At 39.6% G+C, this 24960-nt stretch overlaps 2 protein-coding genes across 3 annotated transcripts in view; one reads left to right on the top strand and one right to left on the bottom strand.

Annotated features, from left to right (window-relative positions):
• LOC143296096 (UBX domain-containing protein 1-like) lies at window positions 1–20257 on the top strand. The gene is made up of 11 exons (XM_076607867.1): window positions 1–132; window positions 2156–2209; window positions 4380–4453; window positions 6454–6538; window positions 7014–7145; window positions 9821–9940; window positions 12175–12246; window positions 13211–13262; window positions 14237–14347; window positions 15212–15392; window positions 17041–20257. Exons 1-11 carry the CDS (start codon window positions 80–82, stop codon window positions 17082–17084), a joined length of 978 nt encoding a protein of 325 aa, XP_076463982.1. The 5' UTR covers window positions 1–79; the 3' UTR covers window positions 17085–20257.
• A 1717-nt stretch (window positions 20258–21974) lies between these two features.
• The window catches only part of LOC143295813 (putative palmitoyltransferase ZDHHC24), a 3873-nt gene continuing 887 nt past the window's right edge, over window positions 21975–24960 (bottom strand). For both annotated transcript variants that reach the window (XM_076607450.1, XM_076607449.1), the window contains one exon: window positions 21975–24344. In XM_076607450.1, coding sequence (XP_076463565.1) covers window positions 23767–24344 — 578 coding nt within the window. In that variant the 3' untranslated portion in view covers window positions 21975–23766. The remainder of the gene's footprint in view (window positions 24345–24960) is intronic.

Below are 24960 nucleotides of genomic sequence, written 5' to 3'. Positions count from 1 at the left end.
CACTGTTTCACATTCAGTGCCAATTTTGCGAGGAGTTCATATTCGTCTGCCAAGGATCTTTAATTTCAAAGTTCCAGACATGCCGACAGACGTGGAAATTCTTGTTGAGATGGGGTTTCCCAGGAACAGAGCGTAAGTTCAGATCACATGTATTCTGGTACCTGATTAATTCAATTTTAGGTACATTTTAATGTCGCAGACTCGCGAAGGTTTCACTTCGGAAGGTTGGTATGAACATGCCATTTTTGAATAGCGGCTGGCATGCCTTGGAAAAGCACAGTATTAAACTACGTCTTTTGTTTGTAACTGGGATGCCAAAATGCCAACAGACTTTATTTCATTACATAAACAAGGTTCCGATGTTTGATTCATAGGATATGTGAATCTCACCCGTGTTGCGTAAGTTTAGTTGTTTGCCCCAAAAGAATGAACATAACTGATATAGTCACTGCTGATGATTAACGCCTTATTCATTTACTATAGAAGATAGACCAGTGGTACTATGGGGGAAAAGGAGAAACAGTCATCTGATGATTTTCAACCGACTGATTCAGTGATTGTATTTATTTGTTTTTTGTTTCATTAAGGCTTTTTTTTTTTCAGTTTTGCACTTGCAGCCAAAATGGATGTGTGTGTGTGTGTGTGTGTGTGTGTGTGTGTGTGTGTGTGTGTGTGTGTGTGTGTGTGTGTTTTCATTGAAATTGCAGCAACAATTTTACTTTGGGATTCAAAAAAAGAATTTTAGAGGATGTGTTTCTCTGCATTAACACATAATTCCTTTTAATGGTGTTTGCTGCTTCTGTTTCTCAGCATGCCCACTGAACACACATATTTTTGTTGTTGCTTTGTGTACATAGTATTGCTACTGGCTCATAACATTTGCTTTTCAGTATCCCACTTTCATTTTCATTCAGGATCATGGGGTTTCCCCACCAATCTGAAGTTCTGATACAGTGCTAGAAAGTGGAAGTTGTGCTGATAGAGGATTTTTAACTGCTCTAGCCAGTCTTGGGAAGGCCACCTCTTCAGTGGAATTCTGTGGGAAGATTTCTTTTTTTTCTTCTTTTTTTTGGTTTTGTTTTGTGTTTTGGTGATGCTGAGTACTCAATAATTGAGTTCTGTGTTTGGGGCCTAATGAATCGGGGTTGGACTGGCATCAGTTTCTTTTCTGTGGGTGGGATGTTGGTAAATATGCTTGGTGTGTTTGGAGATGAGGCCAGTGGTGGAGTTTGTGCATGGCTGTCTTGCTGCCTTGTTTCAAGAAAGTCCATCTTGAGGTCTGCCAGCATCTTGTCCACACAGAGAGACTGCCGGTATTTCACACAGACACATCCTGTAGCACTCCCCCACCCCCCCACCCCCCCATGTTTTCCTGTCAGTGCCAGTGGTGTTACTGAAAAAGCATGGGACTGACATATTCCAGAATGGGTATCATTAACTCACTCAGGACAAAGATTCCAAATCAAGGCCCTTCTGTTTACAACTGTTACAGACAAAGGAACTGGATAAGGCCTTGAGAGTTTTGAATTTTTGGAGTGGCACCATATAACATTTTATGCTAAGAATATCATAACTGTTTCTGCTGCCCACCGCGACCAATAAATGCAGACTGCAGAGTGTGTTGCTGTGCTCGCGAGCAGGAGATATTTTCGTGGTGACTTGTTCATGTGAACAGTGCATGTCAGCAATGGCATAGGGCCCTTTTTTTTTCTCAGTCACACGGCAGACAACAGAATTAGATGAAGGGGCCCTATCGGGGCTATATATTGTTCTGAATTTAATCTGTTTTAAACTCTGGGTGCTTTCCTGGATTCATTTACAAGTCATCAGTGTGTGCAAATTTTTAACAAAACATATGGATACTTAAATCATCTCATTGTATGACAGCATAAGAAGGGAGGAATTTTTATATGTTGTCCCCAGCAAACACGTTATGTTAGAAATCAGTTTGGAAGTGTTCAGTTCATGAAACCTAACATTTGTTTTTTGGCGATTTTATTTCTTACCCATACAAATAACCTTCCTTTAGTTGTACAGTCTGCTGAGTGCAGTACACACACACACACACACACACACACACACACACACACACACACACACAGATATACAAAACTGATATAATCATTTATGAATATTGTATATTTTTCTGTTTCAGTGAAAAGGCTCTGGCGAAAACTGGATACAAAGGTGTACAACTTGCGATGGACTGGTAAGAAAAATGCCTTCTATTTTCTCAGTTTCAGTTCCTTTGTGATTGAGAAAACATCAAACATTTCATCAATAATTGATGACTATTGTGCTAACAAATTATTACAGTAACAATACAGCAGTTCCAGGGGCTATTAATTATTATTACTCCTCATTATCAGGCATAAGATGATGTTTATGGTTAAATAGATATTTGCAGTTTTCAATACTTTTATATATAATACCTTTCTTTCTTTTTTTTTTAACTTAAAAAAAATTGCATAGACATGTATACAATATACAGAGATCAGTATGAACAAACAGTATAAACGAACAGTAACATCCAATAGAGAAAAAAACAAAACAAAATTAAAAGTATAATATAAAAAACAAAAAAACAACATCAACAATAATAATAGGGAAAAAAAAGAAAACAAACAAAACACACAAACACACACACATTTAACTACTAGTCCAATCATTCAGTCAGTGTGACACATTATTGATTGCAGTATGATGATGGTTTAATATGATATTAATAATAATCAATAATGAGACCAGTTGTAACATAGCAGTAGCATCCATTATGTCAGCTATTATAGTAATGGCATCAAGGACGAGGCAAAAGCGAGTGGTAGTATTGTAGTGTAAGAAACAATGAGTATACCACTTCTGCTTTAACAATATTGGAAAGGAAAGGTTTATAGTTAATTACAATGAAAAAACAACAACAACAACAACAAAACCACACACACACACACACACACACCACACACACACACACACACACACACACACACACACACACACAAAGCTAGTACAAGTGCTTTGCACTAATAGTAATTGTAGTGGACGTAAGGGGGGGTTTTTTCTTCTTTTTTTCCTCTCTTTCCCTTTTCTTTTCCCTTCATTTCATAAGGACTGTTATACAGAATGGTTACTATGGAACAGGCAAAATTATGATTAGGTTTCCATAATTGGAAGGTAACTGTTCCACTTAGTACGGAAAGCATAATGGTTCATCAGTATATGAGATGCATGTTCTTCGATTTTGTATCTGTATCTGAGCTGTGTTCTAAATGCATTGAGTTGTGGTTGTTGGTTTATTGAATTTGCATTTGTACATAAAGTTTCTAGCAAGTAAAATAATGAAAAATGTCATGTGTAGCAAATGTGTGTGAGTTGCCAAATAAAACCAATTCTTCACATAGTTGGGCATTGTTATACATTATTGCATTTGTTATTCATATCAGTTTGGAAAGCAGACCAAAATCTCTGCACAATCTAACATCTCCAGAAAAGGTGTTCAGTGGTTTCTGGATGTAATCCGCAGAAGCTACATTTATCATTATCAGAGATATTCATCTGTTTCAGAGATCTGTTCGTTGCAATAATCCTATGAATTATTCTTTATTCTTATTTGAAACCATTTTAAGTTTCCATCACTTATTTAGTGTATTTTGTGAAATGTCTGTTTCCAGTTAATGTTCAGTTACAACAAATCGTTTCATTTGTTACAGCATTTTGGGGTCATATTGTTTTTAACTAAAGTGTCATAATAAAGTCTTGTTCCTTTTTTCACAGAATAATCTAAATATATCATTTGTTATGATATTCTCATCTGTAAAGCAGCGTCATTATCAGTAATATCTTAATTTAATAATTATGATACTATTGATAGTGACAATAAGCATTCCTATTTGAATAATACATTTATGTAGCTTTGTATCACAGTGAGTACCTAAATTATGATCAGTCTGATCGTACTGCGACAAAAACTTCTTCCATCCGTGTTACATCTATTTTCTTGATATTTTGAGAAAAATGGCAAGTTCAGATAATTCATCTCCCATCGTGCTGTATTATTGTTGGTGCAGTTTAACCCCTTAAAGCTGACAAGTAACCATCAGTGAACGGCTGTCACCTGACTTACTGAATTCAGACACAGCTTACAGGTCAGCATGTCAGTCACCGCGCAGTATTTGGACTTTTTCCTCATGGGACCCCATTTCTTTTGATCAGCAAAATCAATGACACCCATTGGTAAACTTGTACACAAAAAGTAGTTACAGCACTCCAAACTCATGCCACTCTGATCTCATGTCACCAGTGTTTAGCAGTCAAGGGGTTAACATGAAAGTGAAATGAAAGTGTGGGTCCAGGGTCTGACCAAGGTTGTGGGTGTGTTGCAGGATCATGGCTCATGAAGACGACCCAGACATCGATGTTCCACTGGACATCAAAAATCCTGAAGGCAATGTGCTGGGTAAGGAGATGGATTTCTGGATTCATGCATTGCATAGCTCACATAAATTCACACATTTGTGCATGCAAGCTCACAGACACATAGACATAGATATATATATATATATACACACACACAGATGCACAGACACACACAGAGACAAACACGCATGCACACACATGCACACACAAACACACTCATACACACACACACACTCTCTTATCATTGACATTTATTATGGAACAACTATTACTGATGCCTGACTGTGAATGGAATTTTTCTCATTGAAGGTTCTGAGGTAATGTGTATGACAAGAGGCATGGTGAATGTTAACATGTATGAATGACAAAAGGCAAAACTAATGGTAACACCTATAACAAAGTATTGTGTATGACAAGAGACAAAGCTGATGGTAACACCTATAACAAAGTATTGTGTATGACAAGAGACAAAGCTGATGGTAACACCTCTAACAAAGTATTGTGTATGACAAGAGACAAAGCTGATGGTAACACCTATAACAAAAGTATTGTGTATGTCAAAAGACAAATCTGATGGTAACACCTCTAACAAAGTATTGTGTATGACAAGAGACAAAGCTGATGGTAACACCTCTAACAAAGTATTGTGTATGACAAGAGACAAAGCTGACGGTAACACCTCTAACAAAGTATTGTGTATGACAAAAGATAAAGCTGATGGTAACACCTATAACAAAGTATTTTGTATGACAAAAGACAAAGCTGATGGTAAAGACAAAGCTGATGGTAACACCTATAACAAAGTATTGTGTATGTCAAGAGACATAGTTGATGGTAACACCTATAACAAAATATTGTGCATGACAAAAGAAAAAGCTGATGGAAACACCTATAACAAAATATTGTGTATGTCAAAAGACAAATCTGATGGTAACACCTCTAACAAAGTATTGTGTATGACAAGAGACAAAGCTGACGGTAACACCTCTAACAAAGTATTGTGTATGACAAAAGATAAAGCTGATGGTAACACCTATAACAAAGTATTTTGTATGACAAAAGACAAAGCTGATGGTAACACCTATAACAAAGTATTTTGTATGACAAAAAACAAAGCTGATGGTAAAGACAAAGCTGATGGTAACACCTATAACAAAGTATTGTGTATGTCAAGAGACATAGTTGATGGTAACACCTATAACAAAATATTGTGCATGACAAAAGAAAAAGCTGATGGAAACACCTATAACAAAGTATTGTGTATGACAAAAGACAAAGCTGATGGTAACACCTATAACAAAGTATTGTGTATGACAAAAGACAAAGTTGATGGTGATACATGTGACAAAGTATTGTGTATGTTAAGAGACAAAGCTGATGGTAACACATAATTATAACAAAGTATTGTGTATGACAAAAGACAAAGCTGATGATAACACCTTCAGCAAAGTATTGTGTATGTCAAGAGACAAAGCTGATGGTAACACCTATAACAAAGTGTTGTGTATGACAAAAGACAAAGCTGATGGTAACACCTATAACAAAGTATTGTGTATGTCAAGAGAAAAAGCTGATGGAAACACCTATAACAAAGTATTGCATATGACAAAAGAAAAAGCTGATGGAAAAACCTATAACAAAGTATTGTGTATGACAAAAGACAAAGCTGATGGTAACACCTATAACAAAGTATTGTGTATGACAAAAGACAAAGCTGATGGTTACACATGTGACAAGGTATTGTGTATGTCAAGAGACAGAGCTGATGGTAACACCTATAACAAAGTATTGTGTATGTCAAGAGACAAAGTTGATGGTAACACCTATAACAAAGGATTGTGTATGTCAAGAGACAAAGCTGATGGTAACACCTGTAACAAAGGATTGTGTATGTCAAGAGACAAAGCTGATGGTAACACCTATAACAAAGGATTGTGTATGTCAAGAGACAAAGCTGATGGTAACACCTATAACAAAGTATTGTGTATGACAAGAGACAAAGCGGATGGTAACATCAGTGCTTGTACATCCTGCCAACAGGTAAAGAAGCGGACAATACAGGTGAAAATTCTGAAGCTGCCAGCGGAGAAGCTGCTCCCCAGCCCAAGTCCCTCAAGTGTGATGAGTAAGTTTTGTCTTGTGGAGTGCTGCGTTTACCTGTGTATTTGATATCAACTGTGCAGTTGCGATGCCTGATACTGTATGTGTCTGTTGACATAATCATTTATCAACTTGTTAATTTCCATTGGTAAGAAAATTCACAATTTCTTTTGTGCATTATATAGGTGTGTCAGCTTGTGTTGTGTGCATGTCATCTTGAATATGTCATTAGAGAAAGTAGTTCAAAAAAAAAAAATTGTTGAACATTCTGCATAAATATCATCTTGAATATGTCATTGGAGAAGGTTGTGTATATGTAAAGCAATTATTTGAACATTCTGCATAAATATCATCTTGAATATGTCACTAAAGAAAGTTGTTTGTAAAAAAACAAAAACAAAAACAAACTAATTGAACATTCTGCATACTTTTTTTTTCTTTTTTTTTTGCTGCCTTTTTCCACCCACTTAACATGGTTGTTAAATGTCTGTGGACGTCAGGTGCGGCAAGTTATTGAAGAGCGAGTTGGATGCACAGGCCCATGCGGCCCGCACGCAGCATGCCAGCTTCTCAGAAAGCGTGGAGGAGATCAAGCCCCTGACCGAGGAAGAAAAGGCAGCACAGAAGGAAAGGTAGGATGGGGTGGATGCAGGAAGAAAAGGCAGCACAGAAGGAAAGGTAGGATGGGGTGGATGCAGGAAGAAAAGGCAGCACAGAAGGAAGGGTAGGATGGGGTGGATGCAGGAAGAAAAGGCAGCACAGAAGGAAAGGTAGGATGGGGTGGATGCAGGAAGAAAAGGCAGCACAGGAGGAAAGGTAGGATGGGGTGGATGCAGGAAGAAAAGGCAGCACAGGAGGAAAGGTAGGATGGGGTGGATGCAGGAAGAAAAGGCAGCACAGAAGGAAGGGTAGGATGGGGTGGATGCAGGAAGAAAAGGCAGCACAGAAGGAAAGGTAGGATGGGGTGGATGCAGGAAGAAAAGGCAGCACAGGAGGAAAGGTAGGATGGGGTGGATGCAGGAAGAAAAGGCAGCACAGAAGGAAAGGTAGGATGGGGTGGATGCAGGAAGAAAAGGCAGCACAGAAGGAAAGGTAGGATGGGGTGGATGCAGGAAGAAAAGGCAGCACAGAAGGAAAGGTAGGATGGGGTGGATGCAGGAAGAAAAGGCAGCACAGAAGGAAAGGTAGGATGGGGTGGATGCAGGAAGAAAAGGCAGCACAGAAGGAAAGGTAGGATGGGGTGGATGCAGGAAGAAAAGGCAGCACAGAAGGAAAGGTAGGATGGGGTGGATGCAGGAAGAAAAGGCAGCACAGGAGGAAAGGTAGGATGGGGTGGATGCAGGAAGAAAAGGCAGCACAGGAGGAAAGGTAGGATGGGGTGGATGCAGGAAGAAAAGGCAGCACAGGAGGAAAGGTAGGATGGGGTGGATGCAGGAAGAAAAGGCAGCACAGAAGGAAAGGTAGGATGGGGTGGATGCCTACAAGTTACGCTGGTGTTGAAACAAAGTCAGATGGGCGCAGTAGTGGAGTGGTTTAAATGTTGGACTTTCAGTCTGAGAGTCCCGGGTTCGAATCTTGGTAATGGCGCCTGGTGGGTAAAGGGTGGTGATTTTTCCAATCTGCCAGGTCAAGATATGTGCAGACCTGCTTGTGCTTGAACCCCCTTCGCGTGTATACACAAGCAGAAGGTCGAATGTGCACTTAAAAGATCCTGTAATCTAAGTCAGCTTTGGTGGTTTATGAAAGCAAGAACATATCCAGCATGCACACACCCCAAAACATAGTGTTACTGCCTTCATGGCAGTGTAAAAACGGTCATACATGTGAAACCCCACTCATGTACATATGAGTAAACGTGGGAGTTGCAGCCCATGAACGAAGAAGAAGAAGAAACAAAGTCAGTCAACTGGTAGAGCTCTCAGTGTGGACTGTCTGAGAGGAAATATTTCTTGGGAAAGACTCTCTCTGCCAGATTAAAATTCTAGCCCAGATAGTCAGGACAGCAGTTGCCTCCTCTACTGTTCTGATGGTCTTAATTGGTCACAACTGACTATCATACACTGGCAGAACACAATAGGAAAGGTGAGCATACTCAACATGCCATACATCGTGTTTTCAATATATAAGGCATGAGCATAATATTTTATTTAATTACACATACTTAACCGTGACCCAACTAGTGCAGACTCTGGCAGGGGTCTGACATTCCTGTCCTGTGCAAACTATTATCCGTCTATGCGGAGAAAATGAGAATACTACGGCCGATAACCTCCCGGAAGTAGGTAACGTCCCCTTTGTCCCCCTTGCTAGCGCCCTCTTTTTCCGGCAGCCATCTTGACACCTGTTCCTGTGCACTTCATACGGCTAAGTTTTTCGCATTTTCTATCTGTCTATCGATTCTTTGGCGTTTCTGTTTTGTGTCCAATTATGTCTTCAAAATAATATTATTTTATATGTGTCGTCTGTTTAGTCCTGTTTATTTTCTTTTAGTGTTAAATATCTATTATCAATTTGATATTAATACTATCTACATCATATAGCATGCATTTTGAGTTAGTATTTAGCACATACTTATTATGAATTCGTATTCCCTTTGAGATGACTGATGTGAGAGCATGATCAAACTGTGTGATATTCTGTGGCTGTAAAGGCTGTGTGTTTTCTTGTGTTTATGAATATATGTTACCTTTTTATCAGCAGACATGTGGATGATTTATCTTTTTGAGATCATAAGGTAAAGTATTCCTATAACTTGTATTTATACTGTAGTAGAAACAAAGTTAGTGACTCTCCATTGCAAGCAGTTAAGGTGATGCTTGTATTTGTAACCCTTTTCATTTGTCAGCTTATACCTGCTATATTTCCATCCTTGTTTTTCCTGTGAGGCAGCTACTCATTTTCTCCGCCCTGTCTTGGCTAAACAAAGCCAAGCATGAATTCTGTGTCCAGTTTTTGCCATAATTTTCCATCACTTGCTCCTATCCCCTTTCTCCTGTCTCCTATGTGGAGAAATTGAAGGTGGAAGTATCTGTACATTTCCTTCGTGAATGTTAATTTTGTTTTGTTTGTTTGTTGATAATGGTTTTAACTGATTCTGATTTGATGTGAAATCGATCATATTGACTGACTGTGATTTGGTGTTGAAACAGCAAGGTGTGTTTGTGAATGTATGCACACGTTTGTGTTTGTGAGTGAGTGAGTGTGGTGTGTGTGTGTGTGATGAACATGTTGATTCAAGTTGGTTCAGGTGAATGTGAACGCATGTATGTGCGTAAGTACAGCATTAACATGACCTGTGTGGTGGCAGACTTCTGGAGAAGATGAAGCAGAAGCGCATGGAGAAAGAGGAGCAGGAAAAGAGGGATCAAATCCAGAGGGAGAAAATCCGTCGCTCTGCTGGCAAAGACCTCACTGGAGTCAAACAAAAGTATGAAATTGTGTGTGTGTGTGTGTGTGTGTGTGTGTGTGTGAACATGCTTTTTTTTGTGTATGGATGGATGTTTGAACAGGCATATGAATAGATGTGTGAAATTTATGTTTTGTTTTATAGAATTGTTTCTTTTTAATTAAGAAAGAATACAGAGTCTTGTGTACTGCATGTGTCTTTGCAGTATCATTTTTGTTATTAATATTGTTTTTGCCTTGTTTTTTTTTGGTTTTTTTAACTTTTCTGTGTGGAAAATTTCCAGTGATTTGCCATTACACTTGTGTCATGAGTTGCATGCTCAGTGACAGAGGAGCAGAAAGGAAAACCCAAAGAAGATAATTTGCACCATGAGGATGCCAGTGACCTTTCAGTCACAACTAGGAGGCAAAATTGCACTGGCTCTTAGTGCTGCAGCCTTAGGAGCTAACTGGCCTTTTGGAACCATCCCAATGCCAACTATTCTAAAACCCTCTTGGCCGAGAGAGTGGGGATGCAACTTGGGCAAGACACTCTACACAATAACCAAATTCTAGCCTAGATAGTCGGGGACAGCAGTTACCTCCTCTGATGGTCATAGTAGAAAACGACTGACTATCATACATGCTACTACCTTCTCTTTCTGGAAGGTTTGCTTTTGAAAGTTTGTTTATTATGTTGCTGGCCTTCTGTGTCTCTTGCTTTCTCTAGTTTGTTCTTTCTTACATGTATTTGTATGTTAAACTTTCATCTCGGTGTACATTTTATTTTGCTTTAAAATGTCATGCACTTTGAACTGCTGGAAAGGCGCTAAAGAAATTGCTTGTGATTTTCATTATTTTGTTTTGTCATTCAAAATATCATGAATGTTTGGACAGTATTTGGGCACTTTTAATTTGTTCAATTTTGTATTTATATGTCCATTGTTTTTTTTTTTTTTTGTGAGTATTTGATTGCGTTTAGGTTTGTTCATATTTTTCTGTTTTGTATTTACAAACTGTTGATAAGTATTTGTGTTTTCCAATTTTTATCAGACCTCTGTCAGTACTAAAGATCGGTGTCAGATGTCTGTTCTGAGTTATGTATGTGTGCTTGTTCTTATATGCTTGTGTCTGATTCTCTGCATGGGGATCCCGGTCAAGTAGTGTTAAACGACCTATTGGCAAATGCAGGTTATGTTGGTCCAGATGGTAGTCTGACTGTAGTCAGTTAAAGATGGTATCTCTGCAGAAGTCTTGTTTGTTTCCAAGGAAGTAGTCAGGTACATGAGTTGTTTGCTGCGGAAGTCCAGTGGTCGTTGAAGCCGAGTGTCCAACTGTCAAAGGCCATCTTCAGGGCCACTGGACAGCCAGTCTTCTTGACTCATCAACAACCTGCACATCCCATGAGATCTGACTACTGCCAGCAAAGGGAGTGCCACTCGCCCTCTTGTGGCTGTCCTTTGGCAAGAATTGTGAACCTAGCACAGACCACAGGAGAATGACCACCTGGACCCGCCCATCCCCAGTGCAGTGGCAGCTGTGCATGAAGTGAAATACGCAGGCCAGCGACACCTGCCAGGTGGGAATTCAGTGCTGCCCTGGACCATCAATGCAACCAAGTTCAAACATTCTGGGGAAAGGTGTTGGCAAACACTTGGCCGTTCTGACCGCTGTCAGCCCTCAACCAGCATAAACTGGAGCCCTTGACGGCAGTCCCCGCTACCACTCCCAGAAACGTGCCACAGCTGTGCTGAGAATTTTAATCTTTTTCTCTTTTTTCTTCTGCCTTTTTTCTCCTTTCACTTTTGTCTGCTTTTTATGCCTTCCCAATGCATTCCCCATTCTTTTTTCCAGCAAGCCTTGACACTTTTTTTTTTCTCTCTTTCCACGGTCTTTGATATACTGAAAACTGTTCTTTGCTGTTTTGCTATGGTGATTAGGTAGTGATATCTTAAGGATGGGCAGTAGCTAGGATTCTGCAATGCTGTTAACCTGTCTGTCATGAACTGTATTGTTTTCCACTTGTGTTTAATATAGGGATTTTTTTGTTTAGTTCGGCAGTCCTGATATGGTCCTGTACAGTCATTCGGACTGTAAGTAACATCATTGTGCCTGACTTTCATTGTCATGTTTCATGGGATAATACTTTATATGGGGTTGTTTGTTTACAGGAATGTTTTCAGTTCTGCAGTCAGCGGAGTGATAATGATGCCATTTTGGATAGAGAAGCTTTGAAAGTCGTGAACGTTGCAATCTTAAGACCCCAATGTTTTGCAGAATGGAAGAAGCTGAAATGCGCAAGATTGCTGAAGAACGTAGGAGAGAGAAGATGGAGGAAAAATTGGCAAGGTAGGCAACATTTTTGTTGAATTTGAGTTTTGCTTTTAACATTGTTAACTTACGATCCAGTACTTTTATAAGTAGTTTCACTGAATAATGTAAGTTATCATCCAGTATTTGTAATATGATAAGTTTCACAGATCATTGTTAAGTTATCATCCAGTTCTTACAAGAAGATTCGATGAATACTATTACTGGTGTAGGAAACTATCCAATGATTTGTTATTTGAACTTTTGGAGGAGGGGCGTGGGGGGGAGGGGAGAGTTGGTGGGGTGCTTCATCAAGATCAGTCCGTAGCCTTTATTGTCTTCAGTCATTGTGATGGATTCAGGCAGAAAGACAGAAAGACTGACAGACAAACAAATATTTGATTATTAGGTCGGTAGGTTGACAGATACATTCATTCCTGATTGAGGGATTGATTGAAGGATGCAGAGTACAGTAAGATAATGTGGACTTGTGATAATGGAGAGAAGGGGCTAGAGATTGTGTGTGTGCTTGTATTTGTCTTTGGTGTGTGTGAGTGTCACATAATGTGCATGTGGTGCAAGTAAGGATTTTCCCAAGATTTTTTTCTTCTTCTAAATACTCACCTGTACATTGTGGTGAACAGGCTAGCCATGCCAAATAAGGGGAGGGACTTGCAGTGTGGATGAGAGAAGAAAAAAAAAAAGAAGGAAAAAGACATAGATTCCCAAGGAAGCAGAAGAGATGGAATCTGGTTATGCGAACTGAAGCACTGGCCAGGCATGCACAACACATTAGATATAGTAATAATAATATCATTTTTACTATTGATGGTTATGTTGTTAATGATAATAGTAATAATAATAATCAGCCATTGTCTCTCGAGGCGGAAGGAGGCCACCGCCGCCGATGAGTAATAATAATAATGACAATGATGATTATGATGTACATTTGTATAGTGCCCTTCTTCCATGCTTCATTGTCTGTGGCCTTTGTGTTGTTCAGACAGAGAGTCAAAGATGAGATTGAGAAAGACAAGGCTGAGAGAGCAGCTAGGGTAAGTTACCTTTTTTTTTGTTTTTCTTTTTGGTAGGTTCCTTCTCTCCAGGAACATGATACATCCTGTGAAGAAGCAGGGTGGTATTTATATATTTTTTGTCAAAAGTGGAAAATAATGATGCAGCACGTGCAATTAGTTGATGATTTTGCAGGTTTTTCTTTGTTTGTTTGTTTGGGTTTTTGGTGTGTGTGTTTTTTTTTCTGGTTGGTCTTAATGGTGAATAGTATAGGCACATGAGATTTTCTTTGGGATGTTGATTTCTGACAGAAGTGCAGTGATGTGATGTGTGCACTTGCATACGTGTGTCCTGATGAGTAGAAAAACAAAATAAAAGAATGAAGCCAGAAAGCGTGTACAATGGAGTTTGCTTAATTTGAGTGAACAAGAGAAATCTGCTTTTGTTGAACAATACTTCATTGAGAACATACAAAGAAGTAGAAGAGTGTCTTAATTTTGCTTTGCTCATGTAAGAAGAGTGTTGAAATGTGCTCCTGTAAACCAGGGGTTTGAACCTGCATCTTCCTAGTTTTCAGTCCATGACGCTAACCACTTCGCCACAGTTCTGGTCTCCCTTTATCTATTCTTTTTAAACACTTGGTCAGCAGGTATGTGTTTCAGAAAATGGAGATGGCCCAGTTTCAGTGTCCTTCACCTTTCCTTTGCTTGACATTTTACTGCTTTACTTTGATGCTTACTGTGCACTTGCAAACTTATCATCGTACTGTGTAAAACGGCCAAGTGGCCTGGCATAAAAATGCCTATCCCTACGTCTGCTGAAATCGCCCTGTACTGGCTTTGGCGTAGAACTGTGATCACTTGATTTAGTTGAGTAGGGGTAGAGCATTTTAGATACAGTACTGTGCTTGCAAGTTTGTGTGTTATGCTCATACGTGTAAGGGCATTATACATGTATTTGTGTATGTGTGTGTGTACACTCACATTGTGTGTGTTTGTGCACGCCTGCTGTGCAGTTTGCCAAGGCAGCCCAACAGTCAGGATCAGCGGCCCCTTCCCAGGGAGCACCATCAGCCGCACAGCCGGCCCCCTCCGCCAAGAAAGAGTATGACGAGACACGGCTGCAGGTGAGGGGTGGGGCTGCTGTGTAACGCCACCATGGACCCACTTGTTTATTTACTTTGTTCACTTACTTCTCACTCTTTCTCCCAAGTTTGAATGTCTAGTCGTTCGGATGAGACAATAAACCAAGGTCCTGTGTGCAGCATGCGCTTGGCACACTGAAAAAGAACCCATGACAACAAAAGTGTTGTCCTCTGGCAAAATTCTGTAGAAGAAATCCACTCTGATAGGTACACAAATATAATGCATGCACTCAAGGCCTGAATAAGCCTAGCAGATGTGGTGTAGCGTATATGGATTTGTCTGAATGCAGTGACGCCTCCTTGAGAAACTGAAACTGAAACTAAATTATTTCATACTATGGCAGACTCTCAGCTTGACCAGTGCATTGGGTTCAAACGTAGATAAGGCTTCCCCCCTCCCCTTTTTTTTTTTTTTGTTGTTGCTTTTTTTGCATGTATGCAGAGCCTTATCCTGAGCTGTTTGGTGTAATGCTCAGGGGCGCTTGTGGGTCTAGATAATCCAGAAATCTTGTTATAAAAAATCTTTGTCATTGTTTATGGATCACTAATTTTACATTTGAGAGCTTTTTGCAGATCTGGTTTTGTGAAATTGCGGTTTTAAGAAGGCATGATGTGAGAAGCTTTGTGTCCAGTGATACATGCTGTAGGTTTGTGTGCGTGAATGTGACTTTACACCGCGCCAGATTTCCATGTTTTTTTTCCCCCACCATTGTTCTGTTGGACCAATATAGTAATACAATATTTCCAACCCTGATATGGACATGTGTGGTCGGCTGAGTTACAGCAAAGGGAAAAAAAAAAAAAGATTAAGATCTAACCATTGATCCCTCTGTGTGTGTGTTCCAGATACGACTGACAGACGGCAAGGCGCTGACCCAGAACTTCAAGGCCAAGGAGCCCCTGGCGGCGGTGCGCGTGTACATCTCCATGAACCGCACGGACGGCAATGGCCCCTTCTCCATCATGACCTCCTTTCCCCGCAAGGTGTTCACTGAGGAGGACATGGACAAACCCCTCAAAGAGCTGGGTCAGTGTCGCTGCCCTCGCCAGCTGGTGATGATAGTGACCGCATTGATATGATGTTGATGATATGGATGCTTTTATAGTGCCTATCCTCAGTGGGAGACCAAGCTCTAAGTGCTTTACAAATTCAGGGTCATTTGCACAACAGGCTGCCTACCTGGGTAGAGCCGACTGACGGCTGCCATTGGGCACTCATCATTCGTTTCCTGTGGCATTCAATTAGATTTCAGGCACAAACACATACAAACTCAGATAGACCTGTAACATTTTATGTGTATGACCATTTTGTTTATTTACCCCACCATGTAGGCAGCTATACTTCGTTTTCAGGTGTGTGCATGCTGGGTGTGTTCTTGTTTCCACAACCCACCAAACGCTGACATGGATTTTTGGATCTTTAACATGCGTATTTGATCTTCTGCATGTGTATACACACGAAGTGGGTTCAGCCACTAGAAGGTCTGCACATATGTTGACATGGGAGATTGGAAAAATAAGTACCCTTTACCCACCAGGTGCCATCACTGACATTGGAACCCAGGACCCTCAGATTGAAAGTCCAACACTTAACCATTCGGTGATTGCGCCAATCAGTACTTACAGAATTCTCATTGCTGAGGCTGCTGGAGCATAGGGCACCAGCCAACAAATCCTTCCAGTCATTTCGCTCTTGTGCAAACCAGCTGACTTTGTTCTGTGTTTAATTTTTGTGCAGAGACAAATGAAAGCGTTACCACACCAGTTATTCAATACATGCATGCACAACTCTTTGATTCTGAGGGATGAAAGATAGAGCTTATACGTATGTGTAAGTAGAAAGCTAGAGAAACATTAGACCAAGAAGAGGAAAGTGATGGTGGGAGGGTTGGGGGAGACTAATTTGGAAAGATGTGGTGGGTTTTTTTTAAGGCCAGGCTTGAAAGAACTGGACGCAGGAATTTGACAGATTGAAAGAGGGAGTTTATTCCAAGTGTACGGTCCTGAGACAGAGAAAGAACAGCAGCTGATAGTGGGGTGTTTGAATCTGGGAATGCGGAAAAAAAAAAGTGTCAGAAACTGATCGAAGAGAGGAGCAAGGTGAAGCTTAGAGGTGGAGACAGTCACAGAGATAGGAAGGAGCAGGTTGTTTATATGTATACAACATACCAGTGATGACCTGAAGGACACTCCAAATAAATGATTGTGAACAAAAACTTAAATTGTGACTATTAAGACTCAAAATGTTTTGTTTGTAAGATGAACGAGTGAACGTTTTCAGAGATGTTTCATTACTTTGTAGACAGTTGTTACCAAACAGATTATGAACTACTCAGAGGTTCTGGATGGTGTTTGTCCAGTGCAAAGTGTGATGTGGACAGTGCAGAAGAAAGTGTTCAGCTGTTTCTTGGGGATGATTACAAACATGGGTCATTTGATAGGTGTCAGTTATAAGGTTGTGTGGTTCACACTGTGTATTTCAAGCCTCTGCTGGCGACGGATTTTTTTAATTTCTGTTTCCACATGTTATATATGTTGTGTATCTGTACACACATGAGAGAGAAAGGTAGAGAAAATCATTGTAACCTGACAAATGTTTATGGAATTCTGTGTTTCAGGTTTGATGCTTTCTGCTGTGCTGGTAGTGACAAACTTCTTTGGTATTTGTTTTTCAGGTCTGGTGCCTTCTGCTGTGCTGATAGTCACAAAAGCCCAGTGAAGAAGATGAGTGAGTGAGGGGTGAAAGCCTTGTTGACATGAAGACGTGTGGATGGCGCTTCTGTTTTCTGCTGACTGAAGGACAGCAGCCGCAGTGCAGGCTGGTTGCTGTGGTGACTTGTCTGTCAGGGCAATGGTATCTGTTGATAGACTGTGCTCTAAAATGAATCAGTGGCTGTTTGTCTGTCATTTTAAGCGTGAATGGATTTTTAAAAACTATTTTTGAAGTACGACTATATTGAGAGTGAGACCAAGCTTTGTTTAAGCGTTGTCATTGTACTATGTTTTTTTCTTCTCTTTTGAATGAGTGAATGTTTATTAAATGATTAAACCAGAATCCTTTTATTCCTATATGCAACTGGGAAAGGAATTGATATTTTGCTTTTTTTCCACGCTGTTATTTGTGATGTATTGGTTGTGGTGTAAATGATGAAAATTCTTTCAGTTATTTTTGTGGAATGTTGGTTCTTAAAAAAAACTTATTTTAAAAAACTAGTTATTCATATTGCTTCTAAAAGGAAGGTTCCTTACATTTTGTCCACCAGTCATTTTGTGAAATGCTTTTCAATAAAGTGATAAGAAACTCGTTTTTTGAGATCAGGACCTGTCTCTACCAATATTTTCTTGATTTTCTCATGGCAAATAACTCAATGATTGAATTGACTTGGTATGCTTGTACCATTTGAAATTCTTGTTAACAACCAACAATCAGATTTCTGTTAGGGGAAAAAATGTATATAAGTAGTCAGAATAAGGAAATTCAGAATATTGATTTTATACCACAAGAGAGAGAAAAATAAGTCTATCCATGAACTGAATGGCTCCATAGTTTGGAAAAAAGAGGGGGGAAAAATGTGGGAAAGGCTTCCCAAAATGTGGGTATCAGGGTAAAGAAACCCAATGATTTTGTTAATAGATCAGTTGAAAATCGAGCAGAAAGAAACCCACACAGTGAAGGTTTTCAGACATAGGCTTGCTGGCGGAGGAAAATCCCTGGGTCAACGTAAACTCTATGGAGGCTTAATTATTAAATAATGAAAGAGCCAGTTACAAAAGAAAAAAAAACAACTGAAATGTTCTCTTGTTTCAAACACTTCCAAGAATTATGGCGTAAGGATATTTTCATGACTCATGTTTCAACAAGTTGGAAAACACGATGCACTGTAAAAGCAAAAATTGTTGACATGCAGTTAAAACTGGATTCAAAACAAAACTGTCAGTAATAAGTTTGAATATTTCTTGTTGTGTTTTCCTCATTAAAAATGGTATCGGTTTTCATTCAGATTGTGTTTTCCCTTCGATTGTTGCTTTTCAGTGTTTTTTGTTGTTGTTTTTAAATAAAATTTTTGTTCTGTTTTTATGTTTTTTAATGCTTTATGTTTACATGTTTACAGATTGTGTGAGGCATGTTTGATTATAGATTTAACATCTATTCACTACAGTGATGTATAGGGAGGGGTGCAGGGATTGTGTGTGTGTGTGTGTGTGTGTGTGTGTGTGTGTGTGCAGATGAGTATGTATGCTCAAACTGTGTGTCTTTACATCTGTTATTGGGATGAGAATTGGCAAGGAAATTATGCAGAAATAAAGAAAGTAACACAATCAAATTAACTAAGCTTACAATCATCATTTGGCCAATAAAAACAGATAATGTCCAGTGTCAGAACACTTGTAGATAAATTAGCTGTTGAACATTTGGATTAGCTGACCCAAGTCTCTTAAGTAAAAGATGAACATTTGTTTTTGATTTTTTAAACTGTGGTTGGAAAGTATAGGATTGAATTCTTTTATCTTAACACGAGAAACAATATGTGTATTTGTTATTTTCTGCAAAGGCATACAATGTTCCTGGTGGGTATTTTGTTTCAGAGGTATCAGTTTTTCCAAGAAAAGAAGGGATTGTATTTTCTTACCCTGTGTATGTACATGCATATCAACATGTTCACCTAGGTAGTGGACTTTTGTGCACCTTACTCTTCTGTTGAAAAGTTTCAGAGTGGAGGCAGGTTTATGTTTCGAAAATAGAAAAAGGTGGTATATATACTTGGAAAAAATCACTCACCCTTTCTCCACACCTGTTGTATGAGTGTGTATGTGTGTGCTGGAATGAATGAATGTGTACATGTCTAGATCACCTCCTTGTGAATAGGCAGTAAACCAAGGAGAAGAACTTAAAAAAAAAAAAAAAGATTATGTGGAGGTTCCCTGATAGGACAAAAACTATAATCGGAATTTGTCTTTTCATTTTTGAGGACTAAAATCTAATAAGAATTTGTCTGTTCTTTTTTTGTTACGTTTTTAGTAATTTGCTGACTTGTTAATTACAGTGCCAAATGAGAATCCTGGCTCTGAGAGGTTTATCTCCCATATTTTATGAATGTCTGAAAGAGGCAACAGTAAATCGCAGTAAATTGCCTTTTGTTTGTTCTAAAAGATTGATCTTACAGGGATTGCAGTGACCATTGTCATCGAATGAAACTTGTTCCAGCTTTAAAAGAAAGTTTGAGGAAGGTGGCAGAATGGTAAAGACGCTCATCTGCCAATAGAGAAGGTCTGTGAGAGTCTGGGTCCAAATCTCGCTCTCACCCTTTCTCCTGAGTTTGACTGGAAAATCAGACTGAACGTGTAGTTATTCAGATGAGACAATAAACCGAGCACCCATGTGAAGCACACACTTGGTGCACTGAAAAAGAACCCATGGCAATGAGAAAGTTGTCCTCTGGCAAAATTCTGCAGAATAAATCCACTCTGATAGGTACACAAATATATATGCATGCACTTAAGGCCTGGCTAAGCAGACAGGGTCATGCTGCTGGTCAGGCATCTACCTAGCAGATGTGTAGCATATATGGAATTGTCTGAACATAGTGACACCTCCTTGAGTAACTGAAACTAAGAACGTTTGGGAATAAGGGAACAGTTAATGATAAGGGAAGAAAAATAAGGGAACACTTTTATGACACAGTGGAGGTTAGATGTGTAAAGGCAAACGCCACAGACATGTGGACCTTAGTTTTGTTTCCGTGTTGATTGGAAAGATACATTTTAGTATATGCAAAGAATGGAGATCTCCATTCATTATGATGGTATTTTTGTAACAATGTTCAGTCATTTGCATTATGAAGTGTGTGGTATAAATGTTGCTCTGAAATGGAAATAAACTGAATACCTTGAATAATAATTAATTTTGATCATGCTGAAATGTGCCTGAGTAAAAGGCATGGAAGTGAGAAGGATGGTTGTGGATGATGTTATCCCAGAAATGCAGATTCACATTTTTATTTGTGTTGCATTGTATTCATTTTGATGAAGGGAATTTTTACCACTTGTCCAGAGAGAGTTTTAACAATAAAAATAATGATTTTGATATAATGATAATAATTATAGTAATTATGGTACATGTACACAGTGCTTTCTAACAGCTCAGTGTGCTTCACAATTGCAAAACATTCTGCACAGTCTGACACAAAACATACAAGAACACCAAACAAACCCACACACATACACATGCACACGCACACACACATTCAGAAAGAATATGGGGCATGGAACAGAATAGAGTGCTTTGTAAAAGATAGCTTGAAAAGAAATTTTCATAGATTTTGAGAGCAATAGGCTTGAAATTTCCTCTTTTCTATCACTCTCTTGATTGGTGCAATAGCCAAGTGGTTAAAGCGTGGACTTTCAATCTGAGGGTCCATTGTTGGAATCTTGTTAACGGCGCCTGGCCTCCCAGGTCAACACATGCAGAATTGCTTGTGCCTGAACATCTTTCACGTGCATGTGCACAAAGAAAATCAGACATGCATGTTAAAGATCCTGTAATCCATGTCAGTGTTTGGTGGGTTATGGATACAAACATACCCAGCATACATACCCCCGAAAACAAGACGGAGATGAAGAAATTGCAATCCCAACAGGAAAATACTCCACCAACTTCCGAGCTGAGCGAGAAGCCCTCTGTGAGGCAGCCACAACAGTCTCGCAGAACTCCACAAGAACAACAGGGCAGGTGGTGGTGTTCTCAGACACTCTCTCCGTACTCCAAGCCCTCAAGAACTCCCGCTGCAAAGAACAGAACCATCTCACTTCAGCCCTTGTTGCCCTGAGTGCCAGAGTGGAGAAAGAGGTGATGCAATGGGTACCAGCACACTGTGGCATCAGAGGCAACGAAAAAGTGGACATTCTGGCAAAAGACGGTGCACAGAAGGAGCAGGCCAACAAACTGGTGTCATACGATGAAATCAAGACAATCAAGGCACAGCAAGGAATAAAGTGGCGCCTCCAGCACCCCAAATATAACCCAGAAGACAGATACCATTTGCTGGAACGACGGGAACAGGTCAAGATCTTCCACCTGAGGACTGGACACAACCGCCTGCTCCACCACATGTACACAAAATTTGGCATTGGACAGAGTGGAGAGTGCCCTTGTGGTGAGGGACCAATGACAACCGACCACATCCTTCAAAACAGTAGAACGCATGCAGCATCCAGGAGGAAGTACTGGCCAACACCAACAGCAGTGGAAACCAAACTGTACGGCACCCTGGAGGAGATGCGACGGACGGCAACCTTCATCAGACACTGGGCTGCTTATCTAATGGGAGGCGAACGAGGAAGAAGAATACCCCCGAAAACAGAGTATGGCTGCCTACATGACAGGGTAAATAAACAAAATGGTCATACAAGTGAAATGTTACACTGACACTATCACAAAGGATTGTTGAGCATCACACTTGTAAATCTAGCTGTTCCATACTGGTGTCACTTGAAAAAAACAACAACTAATAAGCTTGACTGTCTCAAAGAAAAAAGAAGAGATTTTTAATTCCATTAGAAAGAGATGTGAAATGTTAATGAAAGACTGATAAAAGCTGCAACAGATTTTGTTTGCATTTTATTTTTGATGTCACAGTTGGTTGCCTGAATTTCACATGACAGATGAAAACAGTACATTGGTCATAGATTGTTTGTGAAAATGAGTTATCAACATGAATAGAATGAAAAATGGTTTAAAAAAGTAGTAAGTGACAATCATTAAGAATTACTTGAAAGCAGAGTCAGCATTATATGAAATCAGCTTATGAACCGATAAGAATGTACGTTTTTATGCATTCAGATTATACACACATCACAACACTTCAAAGTTTAAAATATCAAACACCATAGATATTATACTGAAAATCGAAATGCATTACAACACTTAAATGTAGAACACCATGGAAATTACATTGTAAACATTGACAGCATTCCATTCTCTTCACACATTTCATGCAATACTTTGCAGAATATTTGTCAAGTGCAAACAGCTTGTTTCTATGTGATAGCCCCAAGAAAAACAATACACTGTTGATGTGAAAAAGATGCTGTCAACATTGTGTTACAACTGTAATAAACTGCACATAAGTACAGAATTTTTTTTTTTTATTTATTTTTTTTTAAAGACAGTCAAGGCCTAGTAAGTGTTAAATATTTTTTCATTTGGAAAACTGATAAAACCCAGTAAGTAGTGAATATTTTTGCACTGGAAGAAAATGTATCAAGATTCTCAAGAACAGAATATATATGCAATGGAAAATAAAACCAATTACACATGATATTGTTTTGGTAAAAAGAAAGATCCAGTCAAACAATGACAAATAAAATAGAAGTAGATAGGATATTCCCTCTTCAAAACAACAACAACAACAACAAAACAGTCATGACTCGTTACATAATAACAAGCCTGCAAGCATCAATGTCCCTTGTACAATTTTATTGAATTTTCTGGCATTAAAGCTGCCTTCTACGATCCTGAACATGGGCCGCCCATTTAGTCATGCTTGCCTTAATCCAAACAACTTGTTTACCAAACAACATAATTTTACTGAGATTTCTACATCCAAAGTAGTGATCACAGATATAAGTGAACCATTGAACTCTGTGCGTGCGTGCGTGTGTGTGTGTGTGTGTGTGTGTGTGTGTGTCCACTGAAGTTCCTTCTTATTCTGGCATATTTCATGTGCACTGTGTGTGTGCTTTACATTGGATATCAGTTTATAGCGTTGTTAAAAAAATGATTAATGGATTGTGACTGATCATTTTGATCAACACCTAATAAATGTCAAAAGCTTTTTTTATTTTATTTCAAACTTGTTCACAGAGATTGTCAGATTATAATGAAACTGGAGGTGCTGTGAAAGAAAGATAAATAGAATGAAAAATCTTATTTCAAGATGATGCTTTTTTATGTGTGTGGTAACATTATTTTTTTGAACATCTGACAAGCAAGTCACTCTCAAAATGTACACTTCCATATTCTTCAATTAATCAGTGCTTAATCAGTTTTTGTCTCAACTACAGCTGAATCTGATGTGTCCCCATCAATACCAACACACACACGCCTTCTGAACATCACATTCACAGCATCATTCACCATGTAGCTAATTCAAACACTAAAAAGCCTGGTTAAAAAAACAGTAAAAAAAAGTTTTCTCTACTGCAAAATCTGAACTCTTTACTTTGGCAAGCTTTTAGCCTACACTTGAGGTTAAAAGCTTGAAGTAAGAACCACTGATTTTACAGAGTAGATTTTTTAAGATTTATTTTTGAATGGAAGAATTGGAAAGCAAACTTCAATGTATCAATCAAAATGACTTCATTTATTTTTATATGAAATGTCGGCAGGTGTGTTGAGCAATCTAATACCTTTTCCCAGACTTGTGTTGAACGTTCCACCTGATGCCATCCCCCTTGAGGGGCAGCATCAAGGGAGCAAAGTACAGGATCCAGGACGTCAGGGGAGACCCAAAGACAGAGGTGACATTTCCGAACAGACCAACGTTATAAGTTCTGATCCCCCTCCAGGCTTCGTACGAAGTCTGCCCCCGCAGTATCAGAATGTACTGCCAGAGGAGAAAGCTGGCCGCAGTGCCCATGAAGATCAGGTTGATGTACACATGCACCAGCAGCACAAAGAGTCCGAAGTGCAGGTTGCCCGTGAACAGCTGAAAGATGGGGACAGGAGCGACGTACATCATGTAGTTCTCGGGAAGAGGCAGAGACAGGCTGATGTAGGCCAGCTGAAGGTAGACAGCCAGCAGGCAGCCCCAGATGGTGTACAGGCAGAACATGACGAAGTGGCGCTGGTTGTAGAAGCCCACGCAGGAGCTGGTGAAGAAGCAGTGGTGGTCGCGCTTCAGGATGCAGTGACCACAGTGGTGGCAGTGGTGGGAGCGAGGGGGTGCGTCCAGCTGGCAGGTCGGGCAGTGCCTCCAGCCTGTGCACACACACGCACACACACACACACACACACACACGCACGCACATGTGGATAGACGTTAAACTTAAGAACACACACACACACGCACACACATGTATAAACACACACACACATGTACGCACACACACACACACACACACACACATGCGCACATTGTCATAATAATCATGAACAATTGTCTGAAGATTTATGTTGTGTTAAAGACATGGGTATGTCTACACACACACACACACACACACACACACACACCTCCATCACCACCCCTCACACAGGGAAATTCAAACCCTGTTTAAATGATAAAGAGTGAATGGAAAACACTGAACAAGGTTCAGGTATGCTGACCCAAAGAACAGTGCTCAGCAATCAACTGCGATACCTGTGTTGAAACAGGAATGATAACCCAACTTTCACATTTATTGTTTGGTGCAAAGATGCAAGTGTTGTGTGCATATGTCGCTGTTATGTGCTCTGTGTGTGTGTGTGTGTGTGTGTGTGTGTGTGTGTGTGTGTGTGTGTCTTTTGCATGGCATGCTAGTCTGTCTGGAGAAATGATTTTTTTCACAGATTTGCCATATATAAATGTATTTTTTCACAGCTTCTGTTTGATTATATA

The sequence above is a fragment of the Babylonia areolata genome, chromosome 21, assembly GCF_041734735.1.
Source record: "Babylonia areolata isolate BAREFJ2019XMU chromosome 21, ASM4173473v1, whole genome shotgun sequence".
In the NCBI taxonomy this organism is placed as follows: domain Eukaryota; kingdom Metazoa; phylum Mollusca; class Gastropoda; order Neogastropoda; family Buccinidae; genus Babylonia; species Babylonia areolata.
Note: the sequence above shows the minus strand (reverse complement) of the source record. Positions and strands in the feature narration are given on the sequence as shown.